Source organism: Globicephala melas, chromosome 3 (genome assembly GCF_963455315.2).
Source record: "Globicephala melas chromosome 3, mGloMel1.2, whole genome shotgun sequence".
In the NCBI taxonomy this organism is placed as follows: domain Eukaryota; kingdom Metazoa; phylum Chordata; class Mammalia; order Artiodactyla; family Delphinidae; genus Globicephala; species Globicephala melas.
Window position 1 is genome coordinate 171,136,762 of NC_083316.1, and position 23,749 is coordinate 171,160,510.

Sequence of the window (23,749 nt, forward strand, 5' to 3'; positions counted from 1 at the left end):
GCCGGGGGAGGGGTGGGGAGTCGGCGTTTCACGGGGACAGAGCTTCAGTTTGGGGAGATGGGAAAGTTCTAGAGATGGATGGTGGGGATGGTTGCACGACAACGTGAAGGTGCTTAGTGCCACCGAGCTGTGCACTTACAGACGGTTAAAATGTTAAATTGAACGTTACGTGTATTTTGCCACGGTAGAAAAGAAAACAAACAAAAAATGCCCTTAGATGCTTCGAGTTCTGTGTAAAATGGTGTTAGGTTGGAGTCGTGGTGAATGGTGAGGGCTTTTCACAAACGCGAACGCCCAGGAGGATGCTCTGAAGTCCTTGGGGACCCAGGACCAGCGTCAGTGCAGGGCTCCCCAGATTTTGGAGGAGTGCGCCCCACGATTTTGCAGGCTGCCCCTGAGTTTGTGTCGGCCCTCAGCTGGGCTCGTGATGCTCGCGGCGGGCTCACCTTGTGCGTTTTTGGCAGGGAGCATGGAGGCCAGCTCTGCCAGCCTCTGTGCGTCTGGTCGGGAGGCAGGGGTGCCCGTGCATCCCGACGCGGCTGCTGGAAACTTTGATCGCTTGGTGTACGGGGGAGAGTGGCGTCCCCCCAGGTTCATGTCCGCCGGGCCTCAGAATGTGACTTCATTTGGAAATAGGGTCTTTGCTGGTGCAATGAGGTTAAGGTGAGGTCCTCCTAGAGCAGGATGGACCCTAGATCTAGTGTGACTGATGTCCTTCTCAGAAGAGGGAAATCTGGACACAGACACACAGGGAGAGGCCACGTGACCACAGAGGAAGGGGCCGGAGGGATGTGTCTGCAAGCCCAGGCCTGCTGGCCACCGCCAGTAGCTGGAAGAGGCAGGAAGGGCCTCCCTTGGGCCTCCAGCTGGGGCGCGGCCCTGCTTCACCTGGATGCTGGGCGTCCGAGCCCCAGGACTGGGAGACACGGAGTCTCTGTTGTTCGAGGCCGCCCCCCAGGAGACTAACGCACTCAGTTAAGGCGATGTTGCTCCCTGGTCAAGGCCCCATTTGTTTCCGTTATAAGCAACACATATCTGTGGGGATGTACTTTTTTTTGGTCAGACCTTTAAAAGGGAAGGGTAACATAGGTGTGTCCAAGTGTGCAAAGGCAGTCCGCTGCTGCCCGGGGCCCCCTCGCCGGCCGCCCCAAGTCCCCACCATCCGGGCCCCTCCGCCCAGAGCCCTGTGTGTCTGTTCCTCAACTGCATCTGTGGAGGGGGGACTCTGACACTCTGCAAGCAGCCTGGTGCCCAACAAACGTTCACTAACTCGTCTTAGCAAAAATGGACAGTTCTGCCTGGATGGACACTTTTCATTTTGATAATTACGTGTTTATTTTAATGGTTATTAGGAGACACTGCTAGGCATCAAACCCAAGTTTTATGGTAGCGATATGCAGTTTCCTCTTTTCTTCATGCACATATTTTCTTTCTTTCTTTCTTTTTTTTTTTTGGTCGCACCATGAGGCTTGTGGGATTTTACTTCCCCGACCTGGGCTTGAACCCGGGCCCTCGGCCATGAGGGCTCAGAGTCCTGAACATGGAATGCCAGGGAATTCCCACTCATGCACATTTTCTTTTCTTTTTCTGTTTTTTGCTTTCTCCTTTTTGTTTTTGTTTCCCCATGCACATTTTTTTAAAAACTGAGATGTAATTCAGTGTCATAAAACTTACTCATTTAAGCTGTACGATTTAGTGGTTCTTAGTGCCCTTGCAGATTTGTGAAACACTCATTATGATCTAGTTCCAGAACGTTCTCATGACCCCAGAGGAAGCCCCGTCCCCATGAAGTCACTCTGCACCCCCTCCCTGTCCCCTGACAACCAGGAACCCACTCCCTGTGTCTGTGGATTGGCCTCTCCTGGACATTTCCCATCAGTGGAATCACACGCCGTGTGTCCTTCTGTGTCTGGCTTCTCTCACTGAGCGTCGTGTCCTCAGGGTCCATCCATGTGGTAGCGAGTGGCGGGGCTTCTCTCCTTTTCATGGCCAAGTAATGTTCCAGTGTGTGGATGGATGACATTTTGTTTATCCATTCACCAGTTTATGGACTTTGGGGGGGTTTCCTACAGTTGCCTTCAGAAATAAACTCAGTTATGTTTATAAATGGAGTTTATTTAAAATGAAAACGCTAAGTAGTAATGGTACAGGACCTATTGCACCGTGAGGGGTGGCGCGTCCTGCGGGGAGTGTGGTGAGCTGGGTGCTCGTCCTGTGTCCGCCCTGGTGTGCTGTGTGAACTCGGCTGGGTCCCTTTCCTGCTCTGAGCCTCAGTTTTCCCTCTTGTAACTCGGTTTTCCCCTTACATCCTAGGGCCGGCTCTGGGTGGCCTCTGTTTCTGCATTGGCAAAGGGGTTAGGTGGGCTGCAAATCCGCCGTTTGGGGTCCCCTCCCGGGCTTCTCTGTCGGTCTCCCGGGGACAGCTGTAACAAATGACCACAAACTGGGCGGTTAAAACTACAGAAATGTATCCTCTCCCGGTTCTGGAAGCCAGACGTCCAAAATCAAGGTGTCGGCAGGCTGGTTCCTTCTGAGGCTCTGAAGGCGAGTCTGTCTCCAAGCTTCTGGGGCTGCAGCCCTGCCTCCAGCTCCACATGCTTCTCCCTGCGTGTCTGTCCCTCAGCCCCCCTCTGCCTTTCTCCCGTGAGGACGTGTGGCATCGGATTTAGGGCCGATCCTAAATCCAGGACCGTCTGACCCTGACATCTTTAACCTGGTTGTATCTGCAGAGGTTCCCTTCCACTAAGGTCCCTCTCACAGGCTGTGAGGCTGGGCATGTGGACAGAGCCTCCTGGGGCTGTCACCCACACACCACGGCTGGCCTTCCGAGACGTTGGGATCCTAGGTCAGAGGTCGTGCTCCCTGGCAGGCCCGAGGCTGAATTTGACCTCTGCCTTTTTTTTTTCTTCTATTTAAAAATAAAAATTCCTTGTCATTGTTTACAAATCGGGGTGTTTCAGGCAAAGGCCCTGGATTTCAGGTGGTCTGGCAGCACTGGGCCCCTCTGGCCCCCGAGCGTGTAGTTTGCTGCAGTCTTCACCGCCTCCTGCAGGGCCGGGGCACGCTCCAGAGCCCAGGCTGTGGGTTCAGATCCTATTTCTGCCGCCTACGACCTGTGACTGCCAACAGGTTACAGAGCCCTCGGGGCTGTTTCCTGAGGGGTCGCGTTGCTGCGTAGCGCGGGCTTTGGGTGGAGCGGGTTGACAGGTCATGTGCGCAGCACACTTGGAACAGGGACCGGCATGCGACAAGCGGCTTATCAGTGTCATCGCTGCCGGCACGCGCTTCAGCCACCTGCTTACCTTCCCTGCCTTCGTAGTGTGTTCTCCACCCTCCGGGAAGGGGACCCGTGTTGCATCTCCTCTCCCGTGCAGTTGAGTCATGCACCCACTTCACCCGGGGAGGGGCTGGGGGTACTGGGAGGATTTCAGTCACACAACCAGAATGAGCTGTACACTGGTTAGGGTGAATTAGACCCCTCAGACCCTGGGGCCCTGCAGCACGGATGCCCCATGCAGACGCATGCTCTGTTAGAGGGAGGGTACCTGTTGAGCCGCCAGCACCCAGCAAAGCTGTCCACTCAGTGTGAGAGTCTGCTTTGGGGGCCGGGGCCACAGCTAATTCTCTTCGAGGTTCTACATGTCTAACGCACGCCTGGCACATAGTCCCTGCGGACCTGTCTATCCGTCCCTCCATCTACCTGTCCATCCATCACCCATCCATCATCCATCATCCTTGCATCATCTGTCATCCATCCATCCATCTGTCCATCCATCCATCCATCCATCATCCATCATCCATCATTCACCCATCCTCCATCCATCATTCATCCATCGTCCATCATCCATCCATCATCCATCATCCATCCATCATCCATCTTCAATCCATCCATCCATCATCCATCATCCACTCATCAGCCATCAGCCATCATTCACCCATCCTCCATCTATCCATCCATCCATCCTCCATCCATCCATCATCCATCCATCATCCATCCTCCATCCTCCATCCATCCATCCTCCATCCATCCATCCATCGTCTATCATCCATGCAATGAAGGTGAGACACGTCAGTTCACCTCCCTGCTTAAAGCTGTCCCACGGCCCCCCAAGTTGGTCACGATGAAACCCAGCCCCTCATCACAGCTCCAGGGTCCCACATCCTCTCATCTCTCATCACTCCAGCCACACTGGAGTGAGTCTGGTCTCTCCAAGCTGGTTCCCGCTTCTGGCCTGTACTTGCTGTTCCCTTTGGCCTGGATCTTCACTTGCCTTACTCCCTCTCTTCTCCTGGTCACTGTCTAGGGAGCTTCTGCTGTGTAACGAACCATCGCACAACCTAGTGCATGGAAACAACAAACACTTTTTATTTCCTGTGGTGCTGTGGGTCGGCTGGGGCTGAATGGTCTCCTCCTTCACATGGCGATTGGCTCCATGTCAGCTGGGGAGATGGGGGTGGGCCATGTGTCTCGTCATCAGGCAGGGTACCCCGGCAGGGTCGCAGGGTCCCAAGAGCAGCAGGGGAGCAAGCTCCGGTGACAGGTGACCGCACCTGTCCGTGTGCTGCTTGCATTACGGCCAACGCAGGGCCTGGATGGGGGAGGGGAGGAACTGGTGGCCACTTGTACAGTCAGCCAATGGCATCTGTAGAAGCAGCTACTGTGTCCTGCTAGAGCTTGTCACCCACACGTGTGCATGCGCACACACAAACACACAGTGTCCGCACATGCTGTGTGCACGTGTGTCCTCCTCGGCCCCCTTGTCCACACAAAAGGCACTGTGGCTTCTAGTCGGCACCTTGCTCTTTTTACAGCTGCAGACTTCCATTCCCAGCACCGCGATTTATTTCGGTTCAGCAAAGATACAGGCTGCCCAGTTAAATGTAAAGTTCCCATGAACACGAACAATTGTCAGTATAAGTATGTTTTTTGCGTTATTTGGGGTTTGTTTTTTGTTTTTGTTTTTTTTGCGGTACGCGGGCCTCTCACTGTTGTGGCCTCTCCCGTTGCGGAGCACAGGCTCCGGACGCGCAAGCTCAGCGGCCATGGCTCAGGGGCCCAGCCGCTCCGCGGCATGTGGGATCTTCCCGGACCGGGGCACGAACCCGTGTCCCCTGCATCGGCAGGCGGACTCTCAACCACTGCGCCACCAGGGAAGCCCTTGTGCGTTATTTGGGACATACACTAAGAAGATATTAATCGTTTATGGGAAATGCCAACCTAACTGGCGTCCTGGGTTGGACCTCAAAACCCTAGATGTGTCAAGTTTTGGGGTGTCTGCAATTTGTTTATTCCTCCAGTGCTGCAAGTCCCGCAGGAAGGGAGGGGCAGGCGGCCGGGGGCAGGGCACCCCCGGGGCCAGCATAGGAAGGCATACCCCGCACTGGGCTGTGGTGGCAGTAAATACCCGCGCACCTGCCCCAGCACCAGTCCTGCGGGGGTGGGGGTGGGGTGGGGGCGGAGCCCTGGGGGGAAGGTGGAGTATGGCTCCCAACAGCCACCTGTGCACACATAGGGAGCCTGCAGACTGGTGTGTCTGTGGGATAAAGTCCTCAAAATGGAGTTTCAGGGTCAAAGCATGTGTGCGTGTATCATTTTTTAAAAGCCGAGGGGACTTCCCCAAGGCACAGTGGCTACGACTCCATGCTCCCAGTGCGGGAGGCCAGTTCGATCCCTGGTCAGGGAACTAGATTCCACATGCATGCCGCAACTAAAGACCCCGCATTCCGCAACTAAAGATCCCGCATGCCGCAACTAAAGAAAAATGATCCCACATGCTGCAACTAAAAAATCCTGTGTGCTGCGACTAAGACCCGGCACAGCCAAGTAAGTAAGTAAATAAATATTTTTAAAAATTGAGGTAAAATTCACATAACTAAGTTAACCATTCACCATTATTTATTTATTTTCTTTCCTTCTTTCTTTTTTTTTTGGACTGTGTCAGGTCTTAGTTGTGGCACACGGGATCTTTCGTTGCGGCGCCCGGGCTTCTCTCTAATTGTGGCCTGTGGGGTTTTTTTCTCTCTAGTTGTGGCTCGCGGGCTCCAGGGTGCATGGGCTCTGTAGTTTGTAGCACGCGGGCTCTCTCGTTGAGGCGCGCAGGCTCAGTGGTTGTGGTGCGTGGGCTTAGTTGCCCCGTGGCCTGTGGGATCTTAGTTCCCCGACCAGGGATCGAACCCGCGTCCCCTGCATTGGAAGGCAGATTCTTTACCACTGGACCACCAGGGAAGTCCCTACCATTAACCTTTTGTTTTTCTTTTTTTTAATTTTATTTTTAAAATTTATTTATTTTTGGCTGCATTTGGTCTTTGTTGCTGCACGCAGGCCTTATCCAGTTGCGGCGAGCCGAGGTCACTCCCCGCTGCGGTGCGCGGGCTTCTCATTGCGGCGGCTTCTCTTGTTGCAGAGCACGGGCTCTAGGCGCGTGGGCTCAGTAGTTGTGGCTCGCGGGCTCTAGAGCGCAGGCTCAGTAGTCGTGGCGCATGGACTTAGTTGCTCCGCGGCATGCGGGATCTTCGCGGACCAGAGCTCGAACCCATGTCCCCTGCATTGGTAGATGGATTCCCAACCACTGCGCCACCAGGGAAGTCCCCCATTGACCGTTTGAAATCACAGTACAGTGGTATTTAGTACATTCACAAGGTTGTGCAACCACCAAATCGGTCTAGTTCCAGAACATTCCATCAACCCAAAAAAAACCCCATCCCCGTTAGCTGTCACCCCCTACGCCCCTCCCCCGCCCCTGACAACCATGAACCCACTCTCTGTCCCTGTGGATTTTCTTGTCCTGGACGTTTCCCATCAATGGGATCACATGACAGACTCTGCAAATGGCTGTGCCAGGTTCCCTCCCAGCTGTGCAGACAGCACGTTGGGGGGTGCTGGTGGCCGTCGTCTGGCCACCCTGCCCCACCCCTCCCCCGGCTGTTCCTGCCTTCTCTGTCCCTCAGCATCGTCTCTTGGAGATTTTGAATTACCGAATTACCTTCCGTGGAAATGGTAATCTGGGCAGGGGTGGGCACACTCTCCCTGGAAAAGGTCAGACAGTCAAAGCTTTGGGCTTCGCGGGCCAGACGTCCTCTGTCCCGGACCCTGGGGACGCAGAAGTGAACAGGGTCGCCACCGTCCAGTCCTCCTGGGCTGACCTTCTAGTGGAGCAGAAAGAGAATGAACAGCAGATGGTTAAACGAACAGCCAGGACTGAGCCTGGAGGAATCCACCGCTTCCAGGGAACAACTCCCTTACAGTCAGGGAGGGCAGCTCTGAGGAGGTGACCGGGAGCCTGGAGCTGGGGAAGGAAGGGACGGCTGGGGCTGGCTGGTGCAAAGGCCCTGTGGCAACCAGGCTGGGCCTCATAAGGACAGAGGCGGGGGCTGGAGCCCAGGGTGGGGGGAGGGGAGGGCGGAGGGCTCGCTGGAGGGAAGGCCTGGGTTCCACGGTCAGGCCCCAGCTGGGCTCTGCTGGGCTGGCGCTCACCCTGTGCTCTCTCCCCTCAGTACATGGGCTGCATCGAAGTCCTCCGTTCCATGCGCTCCCTGGACTTCAGCACTCGCACCCAGCTCACCAGGTGAGGCCCGCCTGTGGGGGTGGGGGGGTCTGGTGTGTAGCTCTGTGCTGGGAGGTGAGGGTGGTGGACTCGGCGACAATTCCCTCCCCCTTCCCGGCTTGGGGAGCAGTGCTCTGCAGGGTCAGAGCGATCTGGGGTGGGGCACAGTCCCAGCTCTGTCCCCGCCTGCCAGTCACCCACGCTCTCCGGACCCCAGATGATCTCCTGGAGACGACAGCGCATCCCTCAGAGAGTGTGTGGGTCCCACGAGGGGTGCTGAGGATGCCCCAGCATGTCCTGGCACCGGAGGGGGGGGGGCGGTGCTGCTGGCTCCTGGTTGAGACTCAGGGCAGGGCTGCAAGGGGCTGGGAGCCCGTCCAAGGCGACCAGGGCATGTCCACCGTCCTGGCTTTTTTTTGGTGCAGAGAAGGCATGGTGGTGTCGTGATGTTCCGAGCTGCCTGGACCTGAGTCACGTAGAGTCAAGGGTACAGCCGGGGCTGAGGCAGGAGGGGCCCCCATTGTTTTGCATGTTGGAAACTGACTGAGTGCATTCACCAGAGACATTAAAAAACTCTATTGAGATATAATTCACCCAATCAAAGTGTACACCCAAACTCTATTGAGATATAATTCACCCAATCAAAGTGTACAATTCGATGTATTTTGCTGTTTTCCAAGTTATGCAACGATCTAATTCCAGAACATTCCATCACCCTGAAAAGAAGCCCCATCCCCATTAGCAGTCACCCCACCCCCTCCCCATCCCCTGACAACCACGCAGCCACTCTCTGTGTCTGCGGACTTGCCTGTCCTGGACGTTTCCCATCCGTGGAATCACACCCTGTGTGTCCTTCTGTGTCTGGCTTCTCTCACTGAGCGTCGTGTTCTCGGGGTCCGTCCACGCTGTAGCGAGTGTCAGGGATTCCCCCCTTTGCAGGGTTGAGTGATGGTCCCGTGTGTGGAGGGACCACGTTGTGTTTATCCATCTTCAGCTGACGGCCGTTCGGGTGCTTTCGACCTTTCGGGCTGTTGTGAGTTGAGCTGCGGTGGCCGCGCACGGGCAGGCTTTGCGTGGACGTGTGTTTTCAGTTCTCCAGGGTGCGCACCTGGGGGTGGATCGCTTCACACTTTGAGGAGCTACTGCTCCATTTTGCCTTCCCACCTGCGGGGCGAGGGCTTGGTTCCCCGCACGGCACTGACATTATTGAGAGCCTTCTGAGTGTCCATCTGACCCTCAGGACCTTGTAAAAGTTCCAGCCCCTCCGGAGGGATGAGCTGTTTCGTGGAGTCTCTCCCATTCTGTTGGGGAGGGTTGGTTCTGCCATTGTGCCTGGGGGCCCAGAGCAGAGGTCATGCTCTTATGCCACAGATGGGAATCTTGGCCAGCCTGTGGCCACACAGAACTTGGGGTTTAGGCTGAAGGGCTGTGTCAGCACCCCCAAATCTGACCCCCAAATCTGTCAAGTGGGCTGTGGCTCAGAGGTCCGCTGGTCACTGAGAAAGAAAGAGCTGGAGGGGGAGAGCCGAGGGCAGGGGCACCTGCGGGGCGCACGGGGTGGGCGGCTGGGAGCCCGGAGCCCCTAGTCCAGGCTTCCAGGTACCCCAGCGTTCCTCCCTCCTCTGAGCCCCTCCCCACTCAGGATCCACTGCACCCCTTCCTCAGCCCATCGCCCTCTGACCCCCCCCTTCTCTGAGCCTCTGCTCCCTCCACTCCAAGCTCTCTAAGCCCCCTCCCTCCTCCGCCCACACAGGGAAGCCATCAACCGGCTCCATGAGGCCGTGCCTGGCATCCGGGGCTCCTGGAAGAAGAAGGTGGGTGAGGGACCCGTGGCCTCCGGGTGGGAGCGAGTCATGGCCATCCCGGGGCCTGCCCCAGCTGGAGCCCCACCGCGGGCCCACCTTCCCGGTGCCCTGTGCCCCCCGCAGGCCCCCAACAAGGCACTGGCCTCCATCCTGGGCAAGAGCAACCTGCGCTTCGCGGGCATGAGCATCGCCGTCAGCATCTCCGTCGACGGCCTCAACCTCTCCGTTCCCGCCACGCACCAGGTGAGCGCCGCCCGCCCCTCCCCCCAGCCTCCGCCAGCCCCGCCCAGGGCGGGGTCTGTGGACTCACCTAGGTGAAGCCTGGAGGCATGCTGGGCGCGGGTGGGGGGGGGAGCCTGGGTGAAGTGCAGGTGTTGGTGTGAACTGCGCACCGGGACGCGTGTGGATTTTAGCACGTGTGTCTGTGTGTCTGTGTCGGGGGTGTGGTGACGTGTCTGAGCCTGGCGCCCACGTGCACACGTGTGTGAATGCCCACCAGCGCGGGGCGGGTTTGTCCTCCCGTGCGGCCGCGTGGCCGTGGGTCTCAGCGTCCTGCCCTGGCTGCGGGGCTGCCCGTCCAGTGGGGCTCTCGGTCATCCTGGCGTACTGTCGAGGGGATGGCTCATCCCCTCACCCCTGTCCTTCCGGCCCCCCCCTGTGGCCTTGGTCTAGTGACCGGCCGAGCCCCTGTCTCCTCCCCTGACCCTGAAGCGGCAGCCCCGTGACTGGTGGTCTCTCTTCGGCCAGATCATCGCCAGCCACCACATGCAGTCCATCTCCTTTGCGTCGGGGGGTGACACGGTAAGGCCGGGACTGGGGGTGGACTCCCGGCCCCTCTGTCCCCCCAGCCCCGAGACCCCCTGCCTGTGCCCATCGGTCCCACCCCCCGCGTTGCTGGGACTCCTCCGCCCGCTGCCCTCTCTCCCCAGGACATGGTGGATTATGTGGCCTACGTGGCCAAGGACCCCATCAACCAGAGAGGTGAGGCCCGCTGGGGGCGGGAGGGGCCCTTGGGCTGGAGCGCGTCAGCCAGCCGAGGCCCCGCTGATGCTGCGCCACGACCCCCAGCCTGCCACATCCTGGAGTGCTGCGAGGGCCTCGCCCAGAGCGTCATCAGCACCGTGGGCCAAGCCTTCGAGCTGCGCTTCAAACAGTACCTGCACAGCCCCCCCAGGGTTGTCGTGCCCCCGGGAAGGTACCGGCCTGCCCGCCCCGTCCCCCCGCACCTCTGCCGGCCCTGCCCCTCCTCCCTGGGCGTGGATCCTTGTCCCCTCCTGGCTCTGTGCCCCTCGTGGCCCACGGCTCGACCACCAGGACCCCATTTCCGCATCTGTAAAGCTGGGATAACAACATCCCCACTCCCGGCTGAGGTGAGGGCTCAGGGAACTGGTTGGCGGGAGGTGGCCGTCATACTGTCGTCATTAGTCCGCACGGGGGTGGCTGGCGCTTCTGCAAAGGGCCGGACTGCACGCCCTGCTGTCTCAGCCATTGTGGCGGAAGACAGCCAAGGAGGATGTGTGAGCAGTCGACGGTGGGCTGTGTGCCAGCAGAACTTTATTTATGGACACCCCAAACTCTGAATTCCGTCTGACTTTCACATGTCATCAGATGGTGTTCTTTGGATGTTTTCTTAGCCATTTAACAGTTCTGCGGCGTAAAAGTGTAGAAACCGTCCTCGGCTCCTGGGCCGGCAGAGACAGGCAGTGGCCTGCGGTCGGCTATTTAAATATCTGGACAGACAGGAATTGGCTAGAATAAGTGGTGAAAAAATGAATTTGTTGGAAGTCCGATATGCACCGATGAGGGGCCGGCGTGCGCAGCTGGGCACGCCCCTGTGGCCCTCGCACGGGCTTGCACGCCCCTCGCACACGCACGCTGGGGCGGCCCCAGTCCCTCTCCTCCCCGGGCTGCAGGGCCCTCCTCTGGGGCCCCCACTGTGACCTGCTGTCCCTCCCTGACTGAGCGGCAGTCAGCGGCTTCCCGTCTTTTGCTCTTAGGAACCACGCTTGCCTGGATGAGTCTCCATAGCATAAACTTCAAAGGCGCCATCCAGGGCCAGAGGGCGAGAGCATTTTCAATGCTGAGGGGTGTCACCACCCTAAGCCGTGGCTTCCGGGCTCTGGTGCAAGCCTGGCGTGGGCAAAGGGGGTGGAGACCAGCTTTTCTGAGGCCCTGCTTGGCCCAGCCAAAGCGCTGAGGCTCGTGCAGAGTCCCCTTTGATGGACAGAAAGGGGCACCCAGACCCTCCATCAGCAACGGTTCCTGATGCCACCGCTCAGCTGATGGGGGGCGGTCAGGGTCCCTGGGCCTGGGGTCCTCGGCACCCTGTTGGGAGCCAGCCCCTTCCCCGTCCCGTGCTGGGGCCTGTGCTCCCGCTGGCTCTGTGTCCGCAGGCTGACCGGGCCGGAGGATTCGGCCTGGGGGGACGAGGACGAGACAGAACACAGCTACTACAACCGCACTCCCGGGAAGGAACCGCCCCTGGGCGGGCTGGTGGACTCCAGGCTCACCCCTGCGCAGCAGCCCTGCGCCCTCGGGGCCCTTGGCCAGGTCAGCCTCTGGGACCTCGTGGGGAGGGTGTCCCGGGGGGCCTGACCCCCAGCCCCTCCTTCTGCTCCTGTCCTCCGGGATCCTAGAGGAGGGTCTCTTGTGCCGCCCCCACCTCCTTCCTCCCTCCCCAAGCTGCCCAGATCTGCTCGGCCCTATTCTTGACACTTCAGACGGGATTCCCATCGCAGACATTGAGGAAATGGGTACAGCAGTGATTGAATCAGGGCTTCCAAGGAGGATAACGAGAACGTACCCCAGGGAGACTGACCAGCCCTGGTCAGGAGGATGTCCCTGAGGGCAGGGTTTGGGCTGGGCCCTGACGGGTCAATAGGCGTCGCCCAGGAGAGCAGTGCAGGGAAGGGCATCAAGGTGCAAGAGACAGCATGTGCCGGGGCAGGCGTTCCAAGTGGGGACGGTCCATGAGGCTGCAGCAGAGGTGTGTGGTGGGCGCACAGGCAGACGGAGGCCAGGGAGCGGGGGATGGGTTCAGAGCCGAGCTTCAAATCTGGCTTATAGGAGGGTTGGTGTGGGAGACCGGGGTGCTGTGCTGGGAAGAGGGGGTGCTACAGGCCAATCAGGAGGGTTGCCGTGGGAGATTGGGATCTGGGCTTGCACACTGCCGGAGGACCCCTTGCTCTCTTTTTCAGGGAGCATCTCCTGCTCGAAGAGACGCCCGAGGCCCGCAGTGGGACGTGGGCCCCTCAGGTACGGTCGGCTGCTCTCTGGGCTGTGGGGGGGGCCCAGCCCTCCCCCTGGGTCCCCGCCGCCCCTCACACTGCTTCCACTCTTTGGGTCACTCCACTTTCACCGGCGAGATTGTATTCCCTCCCCACGCTCTTAGAGATTTGACAGCGTCTGCTTTTTTTTTTTTTTCTGTGCAGACCAGTTTCCTTGTATTTTGGGCATAGGTACTGCATCTTGTGGTTCAAAGCACCAGAGTATAAAAAGGCATCCGGTGAAAAGTCAGTCTCCCTGCCCCATTTGTTTTATCCACCTCCCTAATCAGGTAACCGCTGTTAGTAGTTTCCATGTTTTTTCCAGAATTTTGCATGCACATTCAAACCAACTCAGACGTACATGGCTTTCCCCGGTTTTTAGACGGTGGCGTGCTATCTACCCCTCCACCTTGCTTTCCCCTCGTAACAACCCAGCTTGGAATCCTCCCCACGTCGGGGCACGGCAGTCGCCCCCCTTCTTTTTCACCACGGCATACTCCCTGCCACGTGAAGGGCCGTCCTCGCTCAGACATTTGGGCACTTTTCGCAGGTATTCGCCACAACAGCGTCCACCACTCAGCTCTGTTCAAGGGCCTCCGTAGAATCCGTACCTGGGACAGTGGCCGCTGTTCCATGTGATACAGGTCACACAGCTGCCCTTTCGATTTACATTCCCACCAGGTATCACGAGCTTTTAACACAACGGTAGAGTTTTCAGCCATTTAAATGTTAACGTTATACGACATTTACAGTGACAGAGAAGGCTAAAATCCCCTTTGCCCCAGCTCCGAGGTCGTGACCTCACCCCCCTGGCACTTCTGTGTCTCCTTTCAGCCTTTATTACCCACAGGCCCCCAAAGAAGTCAGGACCCCGAGACAGGCTGCGGACACCTTCGGTCTCTCTGGGGCTCTGGCTGTGTCCGTGTGCTCTTCTGAACGGCTGTGTGCTAGTCCCCTGTCCTTGGAGTTGCTTATTGACGTGGCCCCCTCTTGATGGGTGGCAGACCCCTTGGGCCCCCCCGTGTGTCCCTCCCACGGATGCTGAGCTGTGGATGGAGTGCACACGTCAGCCACGGGAGGGAGGCTGCCGAGTGGCTCCCCCATGTGGCCGGGAAGTGTGTTTTCCCACCAGCCCTGCTGCGGCTGCCTCTTCCCTCACAGCCGTGCTGACATGTGTTGGGCTTTTTTTTTTAGATCTTCCCAAACAATCTGGGCATTTCACTGCCGAGCATCAGAACCCTACTGGCTCCCGGAGCTTGTGGTTAAAGAACACGCGTGGCATTGGGTGCCCAGCAGGTGCCCAGCCGTCATCTGGCCCTGGTCAGCTATTTCTCTGGGACATGGGCTGACTCCCAGGGCTCACTAGCATTTCCTACCCCTGAGCCTTTGCACATGATGTTATCACTTCTTATCATGCCTTTCCCAAGTCTCTGGCCAAGAACTCCTACCAATATGTCAATGCCCCAGCTCCAATGCCCAGAAATTTTCTCTCTCTGGACTCCTGCAACCCAGGTTTCTTCCTTCTTACTTCACCTTGATTATAAGAGGCCGGGAGAATCTGTGCCTCCTCTGTGAAGACTGGGAAGCCTGGGCTGAGGCCCCTCGGCCCCCATCAACCACCCAGGGCGGTTTCATCTTCACCCCTACTTGTGAGGAAGCTACTCCCATTCTCTCCATTTTGCAGAGGAGGAGACTGAGGCACTGAGAGGTGACCTTACTTGCTCATGCCCACAGAGGGTGGAGCCGATGTATGAGCCCAGGTGTCTGCGAGGGTTAAGGATATAATTGGCATAAAGCAGAGATCGTGGCTGCGGGCCCTTGGGCTGCATTTGGCCACAGTGTATTATTCAAAGGCCATTATTTCCCTGCCAATGATTAAAAATGGAGACGTTTAGAAATGGATTGACACTTCTGGGGAAAAAAAAATACACACGTGTCCTTTGAACGTAGGAAAAGATGCTGAACCTTGCTCAGAATAAGAGAAATGGAAATTAAGTTCCCCCAGGATGCCATTCTCACCTACCGCGTCAGCGAAAATCCAACAGTCTGATAATACACGGTGGTGAGGCCTTGGGAACAGGGCAGAGGCAAACTGGTGAGGATCCAGCAGATCTGGACCGAGGTGCTGAGGGACCCGGGGAGAAACTCCACCGAGGATACCTTTTCATGGTGGTGTGGCTTTTGAACCATGTGAATGCTTTATACATTCAAAAACAAAACTGAGGAAAGAAAAGAAAGGAAAGCCTAAAATAGAACGGAAGCAAACAAATGACCTGACCATGTATCATGTTAATAACATAATTACAGGGAGAGCAGAATTTTATTGTTATTATTTTTTGCGGTATGCGGGCCTCTCACTGTTGCGGCCTCTCCCGTTGCGGAGCACAGGCTCCGGACGCGTAGGCTCAGCGGCCATGGCTCACGGGCCCAGCCGCTTCGCGGCACGTGGGATCTTCCCGGACCGGGGCACGAACCCGTGTCCCCTGCATCGGCAGGCAGACTCTCAACCACTGCGCCACCAGGGAAGCCCTGTTATTATGTTTTAAACGTGGAGATTTAACATAAACATTGGGGTTCCTGCCTTCCCTTGAAACTGGGAAGCTCTGGTCCCCTGGCCGCTTTCCTGCCTGGCAGACGGGCGTAGGTGTGTGTGTGTGGGGGGGGCTGGGGGCGCGGCTCCCCGTGACCTCCGCGTCTGCACAGCCCCCGCGCCGGGCTGGGCTTTTATGCGGTTTTTCACTCCTAACCCTGCTGTGCAAAAGGGCGGGGCTTCCCTCCTGGAGGGAGACAGGTGTGGGCGGGGCTGCCCTCCAGGGCCCTTGTCCTTGGGGTCCCCCGGCTGACCCCACCCCACTCCGGCTCCCCAACCCCAGCCCCGCCCGGGGATGGCTACGTGCAGGCAGACCCGCGGGGCCCGCGAGACTACGAGGACCACTTGTACGTCAACACGCAAGGTCTGGACGGCCCGGAGACCCTGCAGCCTGAGGACAGCCCCAAGAAGGACCTGTTCGACATGAGTAAGTGGGGGCGAGCCAGCCTGCTGGAGGAGGCCGGGCCCGAGCAGCCCGTGGCCTGATGGGAGATGCCCTGCGTCCTCCCCTTGGGACTTCTCCCCAGGTTATAGGGTTGGGGTGGGGAAGTGTGCATCCTATGGTACTTCCTCCTCGGTGGGACCCTCCAGTCTCTTGAGGGTAACCCAGCTCCCTCTCTATGGGGGAAGAGTGTGATGGGGGGCGTTCAGGCGTCTCTTCTCTATGGGACGCCTCAGTCTGCAGGAGGCCTAGCTCCCCATCTCTGGGTCTTCCCAGTCTGATGAGGGAGTTTAAGCTCCCTCTTCATGTGACTCCATGGTCTGAGGGAGGAGGCCCAAGCCCCTTAAAATGGAAATCCCAGCCTAATGGGGAGCCCCCAGTCTGAGGAGGTAGGCCTAATCCACACCTTGATAAAGTGACTAGCTGATGGTGGAGGCCAGTCCTTCTTCCCTCTGGGATGCCCCAGCCTGAGGGAGGGCTCAGCCTGATGGAGGAGGTTTGGGTCCAAAATACACTCCTTTCCCACAACATCAATATTATTTATTTGTTTGTTTGTTTATTTATTTTTTTCTGAGTTGCTGCACGCGGGCTTTCTCTAGTTGCGGTGAGCGGGGGCTACTCTTCGTTGGGTGCGCAGGCTTTTCATTGCGGTGGCTTCTCTTGTTGCGCAGCATGGGCTCTAGGCGCGTGGGCTTCAGTAGTTGTGGCTTGCGGGCTCTAGAGCGCAGGCTCAGTAGTTGTGGCGCACGGGCTTAGTTGCTCCGTGGCATGTGGGATCTTCCCGGACCAGGGCTCAAACCCGTGTTCCCTGCCTTGGCAGGCGGATTCTTAACCACTGCGCCACCAGAGAAGCCCTGGAAATGTCTTCCTTCACAGTTTGCAAAGCCTCCTTCCCTCCACCGACAACTCGATTTCTTGTCATTACAGTAGTGACATGACACCTGCACCTGCTGTGGCCCTGCTGGCCCCCACAGCAATTTCAGATGGGAGAGGAGGTGCTCCGGGTGTGAACTCCTTCTGAGGCAGGCTGTCCCCTCGGGTGACCAGCCAGATGGTCCAGCAACCCCAGTGGAGAAAGTGATGCTTGTTGCCAGGCGCCCATTAGAAATCCTGGGGTTGCCTCTGATTTGCCCTCCTTGGGTCATGTGCTCATCCCCCAGCCAATCACTAGGCCAGGGGTGCGAGATGAATATGCTGATTGGCCAGGACTGGTCACATGTCCTGGGAGCGGGAGGCTGGGTCAGCTTCCCCTAGGTCACTGGAGGAGTCAGGGAGGAGTGATCCGGAGGGACCAGAAGTGGAAGGAGGGTGGAGGCAGAGCACAGACACGCCAGGGCAGGGGTCAGGGCTGCGACTGCACTCCAGGGTGTTTGAGCTATGCGGCCACATCTCAGAGAGGGTGACGGGCTTGCACAGTGTCACAATGGTGCCTGCTGGGAGCCTTAGGAAACTTAGGAAGACCATCCGGAGCTTTTCCATTAAGAGTTTGGAAAAGAAAGGGATGCCCGCTGCCTACCACCGAGGTGGAGCATGTAGTGGAGGCCCTGGCCAGTGCGGTCAGACGAGCTGCTGAAACAAGAGGCATAAACACTGGGAAGGAAGCCAGTGTAACAGGACAAGAAAAAGAAGTAGGTGTGCACCTTGGAAAGAAAGACATGCTCGTTCTTTGCACATGCTTAGAAAATCCAAGAGAATATATTGCGTTACTAATAGAACCAATAAAAGGTGAAGGAGCAGGTCCCCTCAGCCCAGGCCCCTCCCTACCCCCCCCCCCCCCGCCTCCCGCACGGTCTTCGCCCACAGGACCCTTCGAGGATGCCCTGAGGCTGCACGAGTGCTCCGTGGCCGCGGGTCCGGCGGCAGCCCCCCTTCCCGTGGAGGACCAGTGGCCCAGCCCGCCGACCCGCCGGGCCCCCATCGCCCCCACGGAAGAGCAGCTGCGGCAGGAGCCCTGGTACCACGGCCAGATGAGCCGTCGGGCGGCGGAGAAACTGCTTCGAGTGGACGGGGACTTCCTTGTGCGGGACAGCGTCACCAACCCGGGGCAGTATGTCCTCACCGGCATGCACGCAGGGCAGCCCAAGCACCTGCTGCTCGTGGACCCCGAAGGCGTGGTAAGGTGGGCGTGGGGGCGGGGCAGGGGTGGGGAGGGGGCCGGAGGCTGCGTGGGGTGGGGTTGGGGTGGGGGGCCTGGGGCAGGTGTGGAGCCGGGCTGGGCAGGGAAGGGACCTGGCCTCTCCCCTCAGCCCAAGGCCCAGGGCGCCCGCCTTTTAAGCGCCCTTTAGGTGTAATGAAGTACGTTTCAGATTACAGAGCCCTTTACTCTGTTTCCCTTTTCCAGGTATTTTAGAATTACAAAGTATTTTGCAGTTTTAGAAGACTTTTAGGTTTTAGGAAGGACTTCCCAGTCTATAAAGCATTTAGAGGGGTTACAAAACCTTTTCCAATCTCAAGGCCTTTTAGGACTTACGAAGTACCATATTCCATCATTTGCGAGGTGCGCTTTTCCCCCCCACATTCTATCATTGCTAACGCATCTTGCGAACAGTGATGTCTTTGAGCGATAAATTTGGTCGTTTCAATTTCTAACGTATCTGAGGGTTCACAAAGCACGTCTCCATTTACAAGGAGTTTCAGGGCCTGCAAGTTACGGAATTGCTTCAACCCTCTGGTACACACTTTCCTCTCATTTTGACATCTCTGAAGTCTTGATTTTTTTTTAAACTATCAACTGCATCACTGTTTTTTTTTTTTGCGGTATGCGGGCCTCTCACTGTTGCGGCCTCTCCCGTTGCGGAGCACAGGCTCCGGACGCGCAGGCTCAGCGGCCATGGCTCACGGGCCCAGCCGCTCCGCGGCACGTGGGATCTTCCCGGACCGGGGCACGAACCCGCGTCCCCTGCATCGGCAGGCGGACTCTCAACCGCTGCGCCACCAGGGAAGCCCAACTGCATCACTTTTATCATGCCTGAACTTGGAGGTTTTCTCCTCTCCTTGTGGCACATAAATTGTGAGGCATCTTGCAGCTGCCTTGAGTCAGTGAGGTCTGGCATATTCTATAGCTCCTAAAGCATCTTCGGGTTTACAAGGCATTTTCCGATCTACAAGGCGTGCTAGGGTTTTGAAGGGTTTTCCGTTGTCCGAGGGCCTTGGGCTTTGTGCTGTTTCCCTGGTGAGGAGCGTGGGGTGTTAAGGGCCTTCTCGGAGTTTAGCAAGTGCTTTTACCACCTTCAGCTGAATCCTCGGCGCCGCCCCGGGGGGCCGCGTGCGCTCCGTGCCCTATACGGGGCACACGGGGGTGGCGACTGTGTGGCCTGGCCCAGGTGGGGCCACGGCTCCAGGCCCCTGTTCTGTCAGTTCCCCGAGCCACCTCCTCACTCGTGTCTGATCGCAGCGTTCACAGCTGTGACCTCAGCCTGGCGTGCCGTCAGCCCTCCCCCAGGCCTAATTCCCTCTCGGGTAAACAGATCTCCAGGATGAGAGACGCTATAGAAGCTTCAGAACCTCCTTACGTACTTGGTTAACATGCAGGTTCCCGGGTCCTGTCCCCAGGGCCTGGTAAATAGGCGGTTTGCCGTGGGCCCAGGCATGTGCATTGCCAGCCCCTCCCCTGGTGATCTGTGCCCAGCGAGCCTGGCATCGCCCATGAATGTCTGGCAGCTGGCGGCCAGCGGGTGTGTGTTGCGTCCAGGTCTATACGTAGGATGCTAAGATTTTCTAAGATGCAGGTGGCTTTTAGATTTGGTGGTTCTGATTTTCAGATCCATGTCTACAAGATGCCCGCTCCCCTGGTGATCTGTGCCCAGCGAGCCTGGCATCGCCCATGAATGTCTGGCAGCTGGCGGCCAGCGGGTGTGTGTTGCGTCCAGGTCTATACGTAGGATGCTAAGATTTTCTAAGATGCAGGTGGCTTTTAGATTTGGTGGTTCTGATTTTCAGATCCATGTCTACAAGATTCCTGGCGGGTATTCATTTCCTAGTACTGCCCTCCCAAATGATCGCCAACCGGGCAGCTTGAAACCACAGAGATGTATTCTCTCCCAGCTCTGGAGGCCAGACGTCTGACACCAAGGCGTTGGCCGGGCTGGTTCCTTCTGAGGCTCTGAGGGAGGATTGGGTTCAGGCCTCCCCCTCAGCATCTCATGGCTGCCGGAAATTCTTGTTCTCTGGTTTGTGGACACATCACCCCAGTCACCGCCTCTGTCTTCTCGTGGCCCCTCCCTGTGTCTCTGTGTCCAAGCTTTTTCTCTTCTTATAAGGACGCCGGTCACTGGATTTGTGGCCACCTGAGTAATCCAAGATGAACTCATCCTTTTTTACTCTTTTTTAAAATTAATTTTTTAATTGAGGTATAGTTGATTTACAATGCTGTATTAATTTCTGCTATACAGCCAAGTGACTCAGTTATACATACGTATATACATTCTTTCCTATATTCTTTTCCATTATGGTTTTCCCAGAATATTGAATATAGTTCCCTGTGCTATACAGTAGGATCTTGTTATCCATTCTATGTATAATAGCTTGCATCTGCTAATCCCAAACTCCCAATCCATCCTTCCCCCACCCCGCTCCCCCTTGGCAACCACAAACCTGTTCTCTATGTCTATGAGTCTGTTTTTGTTTTGTAAATAAGTTCATTTGCATCATATTTTAGATTCCACACAGAAGTGCTATCATATGATATTTGACTTTCTCTTTCTGAGTTACTCCGCTTAGTGTGATAATCTCTAGGTCCGTTCACGTTGCCGCAAATGGCGTTATTTCATTCTATTTTATGGCCGAGTAGCATTCCGTTGTACCTGTGGACCACATCTTCCTTATCCATCAAGGTGAACTCATGTTAATCACATCTGCAAAGAGGCCTTTTCCAAACAACAGCCCATTCACAGGTTTCAGGGGTTAAGATGTAGACATATACTTGGGGTGGGGGCACCATTCAACCCGCTACAGGAAGCGTGGCCCCGGAGTGCCGGTGCTTTTGGAGCCTGTGTCCACACGTAGCTCTGGAATTCTGAGGCTGATTCTGTGGTTGAAGTCTCTGACCCAGCGGTTCTCAGCCTTGAGTGCGAGCTATCGGAGGGCTCGTGAAGACGCAGCTCCCCGTCAGCAGGTCTGGGGCTGGCCCGAGAGTTTGCCTCTCCGACAAGCTCCTGGTGGTGGTGATGCTGAGGCCTCTGGCCCCACAGGTGCGGACGAAGGACGTGCTCTTCGAGAGCATCAGCCACCTGATCGACTACCACCTGCAGAACGGGCAGCCCATCGTGGCCGCCGAGAGCGAGCTGCACCTGCGTGGTGTCGTCAGGCGGGAACCCTGAGCCAGGTGCGTCCGGCCCCGTGGGCTCCCAGCCCCCATTGCCAGATTTTTCTCATCTTAAACACTAAGGTGCACACGCCACATAATTCACCCACAACTCAGTGGCTTTCTGAGTTGTGCCACCTTCCCCCATCTAATTCCAGAACATTCCATCACCCCCAAAGGAAACCTGTCCCCATCAGCAGTCACGCTCGGAGTTGTTTAGGGTAACTCTGTGTTTAACTGGGGGTAAAAAGCCCCCAGAGGAGGTGGGTCTGGCGGGGCTGGAGTGTGAGGCGAGGTGGGTGGGTGAGAAGGTCCACCTGCGCCTGTCACTTCTGGAACCTCGGGAAGTCTTGAGTGGGTGAGGGACAGGCAGGTCTTGGTGATTCCAGGGCCTCTCTGGTTGAGGGGGGGGGCTAATGTGAGGTGGGGGCCTGGCTAGGCAGGGGAGGATGCGGCCGAGCTGGGGCGCAGAGGGGTCTGGGTGGCAGCCACAGTCTTTGGGGAGCAGACAGAGGCAGGACCCGGGGATGCAGGGAAGCTGGGAGCCGGGGGCTCAGCTCGCAGAGGGAAGGGGTTGGTGGAATTTCCCCAAAGGCTGAGAGGCGCTTGTGGGCCAGGTTGGGCTGCTCGCCGGTCCCCATGACAACAGTCTCTTTCTGCCTCCTTCTCCACTCAGCACTGGCCTGCTCCCTGCCCCCAGCCAGGCCTCGGCCACCACCGCAGGGAGAGACAGGATTCCCAATCTGGGGCAGGGCTCCAGGGATGGGGGTGGCCTGTGGAACACCTGAAACGATCTGCGGCACCGTGGGGCTGTGTGTGTGCACGTGCCGGGGTCTGACCTGCTTCCCTTCTACTCCCTGAGTTGTTTGTGACCCGAGAAGCAACACCGATGGCGGTAATCACAGGTGCTAACGCAGCAGCTGTTGCGTCCAGGCCCTGAGCTCATCCCTTCTCCACATCTTCACTGACTCCCAGGCACCGCTGACAAAGGCACTGTTAATAGCGTTCTCAGCAGCACAGAGAGGTTAAGGGACTACCCTAGGTCACACAGCAAGACCACGGAGGAGCTGGGACTCGAACCCTGGCCCTCAGCCTGAGGCTTGACGCTGGCTCACTTTGCTGCCTTGTAACTGAGGTCTCTGACACCTGAAGCCGGGTCTCCGGTTGCTGTCTCTGCTGAGCCTTGACCTCTCCTTCTTTCTCCCCCAGGTTGTGACTCTCAGCCTGTGGCTCCTTGTCCCCGCTCCCCCCGGATGGCCCTGTGGTGGCCTTAGGGGCCCTCAGCCTTTCTCTGGACCCTGGTCGGGCCGGAATCGCCGCTGTCTCTCCTTCCTCCGCGTGGGTCTCTGGAATCTTCCTTCTCCAGCTGGCCCTGGGCTGGGCTGGGTCAAGCCCGCCTGGAGACGGAGCCCACGACCCCTTTCTCCCACCGAGCCCTCTGCCTGCCGCCAGCCTTCACCTGGAGTGAGGGCACACATACCAAAGACAGAGCCTTTTCTCGCCTTTAAAGAAAGTATATCAGAAAGCAGCCCTCTATCTCGGAGCCCTGGCCCAGGTTCCTGATGGGGCAAGGAGGCACCGTTTCCTTTCCCGGCTGGACGTCAGCTCACCTCCCTGGAACCAGCAGGTCCCCAGTTCCCTGGCATGGAGACGGGTTCCTGTCCTGGCCGGGCTCAGATTTTCCACCTGAAAAATTAGTGCACAGTTGTCTTTTGGGGGGAGAATCGAGGTGCTTTGGGCCCTCAGGCCAGGGCAAATGCTGATGTGGAAGTGGGGGGCAGCCTTGGGATGATGGGGGGTATCCAGGCAACCCCAAGACAACTGACCCGGGTGGGGCTGGTTGTGAGGCCCCCGCCCTCCCAGCTGTCAACCTGCACTGGACACTTGGACTCTGTTTGTAATTAAACCTGGGAATGACCACGGGGCGCGTGAGCCGTCCTGCGCCTTACAAGGCCTTCTTGGGGTGGGGGTCTGGGTTCAGTCTCCTGGGGGGGGGAAGCCAAGGCAGCACCGGATTTGGCCTCCCCTGGCCCGGAGGAAGAGGGAGCCAGGCCCTGGCTGTGCCCCTGTTTGGGGGGGGGGTGGCGAATCCCCTGACATTTCCCAGAACCTCAATCTTATCCTGAGACAAAGCACACTCCAGCTCCTCTGTCAAACATACCCCCAGCTTCTCTTTGGAAACACTCTATCTCCCAAATGCCAGAAACTTCTTCTGTCCTTCGAGATACCCCCAGATACCTGGCAAAAAGCTCTTTGTTTTCTTCTCCAAATAGCTCCTAACTTGTCCTGAAAGATGGCCTGACTTCTTGGTCTCCCAACGTCTCTCGTCCTCATTTTCCTGAGAAGACCCCAGTTCTCTCTCAGGCCCCTTTACCGACCTCAAAGCCCCTACTTCTCCCGCGTGCCCAGCTCCCTGCTCTGGCACCCGACTCTCTTCTCCTGACCTTCCCTCACATGATTTCTACTTCCCAGGGAGACCCCCATCTCTCCCCAGGACCCTCCTTCAACTCCTCCCACAAACATGGAGGCATCCCTCCCAAGGAGGCACCCCAAGCCTCACCACAACCCTGCCAGGCTGGGCCACACCCCTACCCAGGGTCTGGCTCTGGGGAGGGGCTGTGCTTTCTCTGCTGTCAGCAGGCTCTGTCCCAGGCTGTGGGGGGACCTGGTAAGGGTGTGGGCAGTGAAAGCCACTCTGGTCTGCCTGTAACTAGGGGGGAAGCCATCAAAAGGCAGAGCCAGAAGGGGACTCTGATGCCATGTCTCTTACTTCAGAGATCTGGAGACAGAGCCACCAATC

General features: G+C 57.5%; 1 protein-coding gene across 5 annotated transcripts in view; it reads left to right on the top strand.

The window, feature by feature from the left end:
* The window catches only part of SHC2 (SHC adaptor protein 2), a 30,612-nt gene extending 7,740 nt beyond the window's left edge, over positions 1-22,872 (top strand). For 3 of the 5 annotated variants that reach the window (XM_060297482.1, XM_030845633.2, XM_060297480.2), the window contains exons 2-13: positions 7,495-7,565; positions 9,298-9,358; positions 9,473-9,592; positions 10,097-10,150; positions 10,279-10,330; positions 10,418-10,544; positions 11,743-11,899; positions 12,547-12,604; positions 15,489-15,632; positions 17,451-17,761; positions 20,837-20,970; positions 22,159-22,872. In XM_060297482.1, the coding sequence (XP_060153465.1) occupies positions 7,498-7,565; positions 9,298-9,358; positions 9,473-9,592; positions 10,097-10,150; positions 10,279-10,330; positions 10,418-10,544; positions 11,743-11,899; positions 12,547-12,604; positions 15,489-15,632; positions 17,451-17,761; positions 20,837-20,965 (1,281 nt within the window). In that variant the 5' untranslated portion in view covers positions 7,495-7,497 and the 3' untranslated portion in view covers positions 20,966-20,970; positions 22,159-22,872. Of the gene's footprint in view, positions 1-5,480; positions 7,269-7,494; positions 7,566-9,297; positions 9,359-9,472; positions 9,593-10,096; positions 10,151-10,278; positions 10,331-10,417; positions 10,545-11,742; positions 11,900-12,546; positions 12,605-15,488; positions 15,633-17,450; positions 17,767-20,836; positions 20,971-22,158 lie in introns of those variants that run through there. The other 2 variants (XM_060297481.1, XR_009563592.1) reach the window with 2 other exon arrangements.
* Positions 22,873-23,749: the final 877 nt, after the last annotated feature.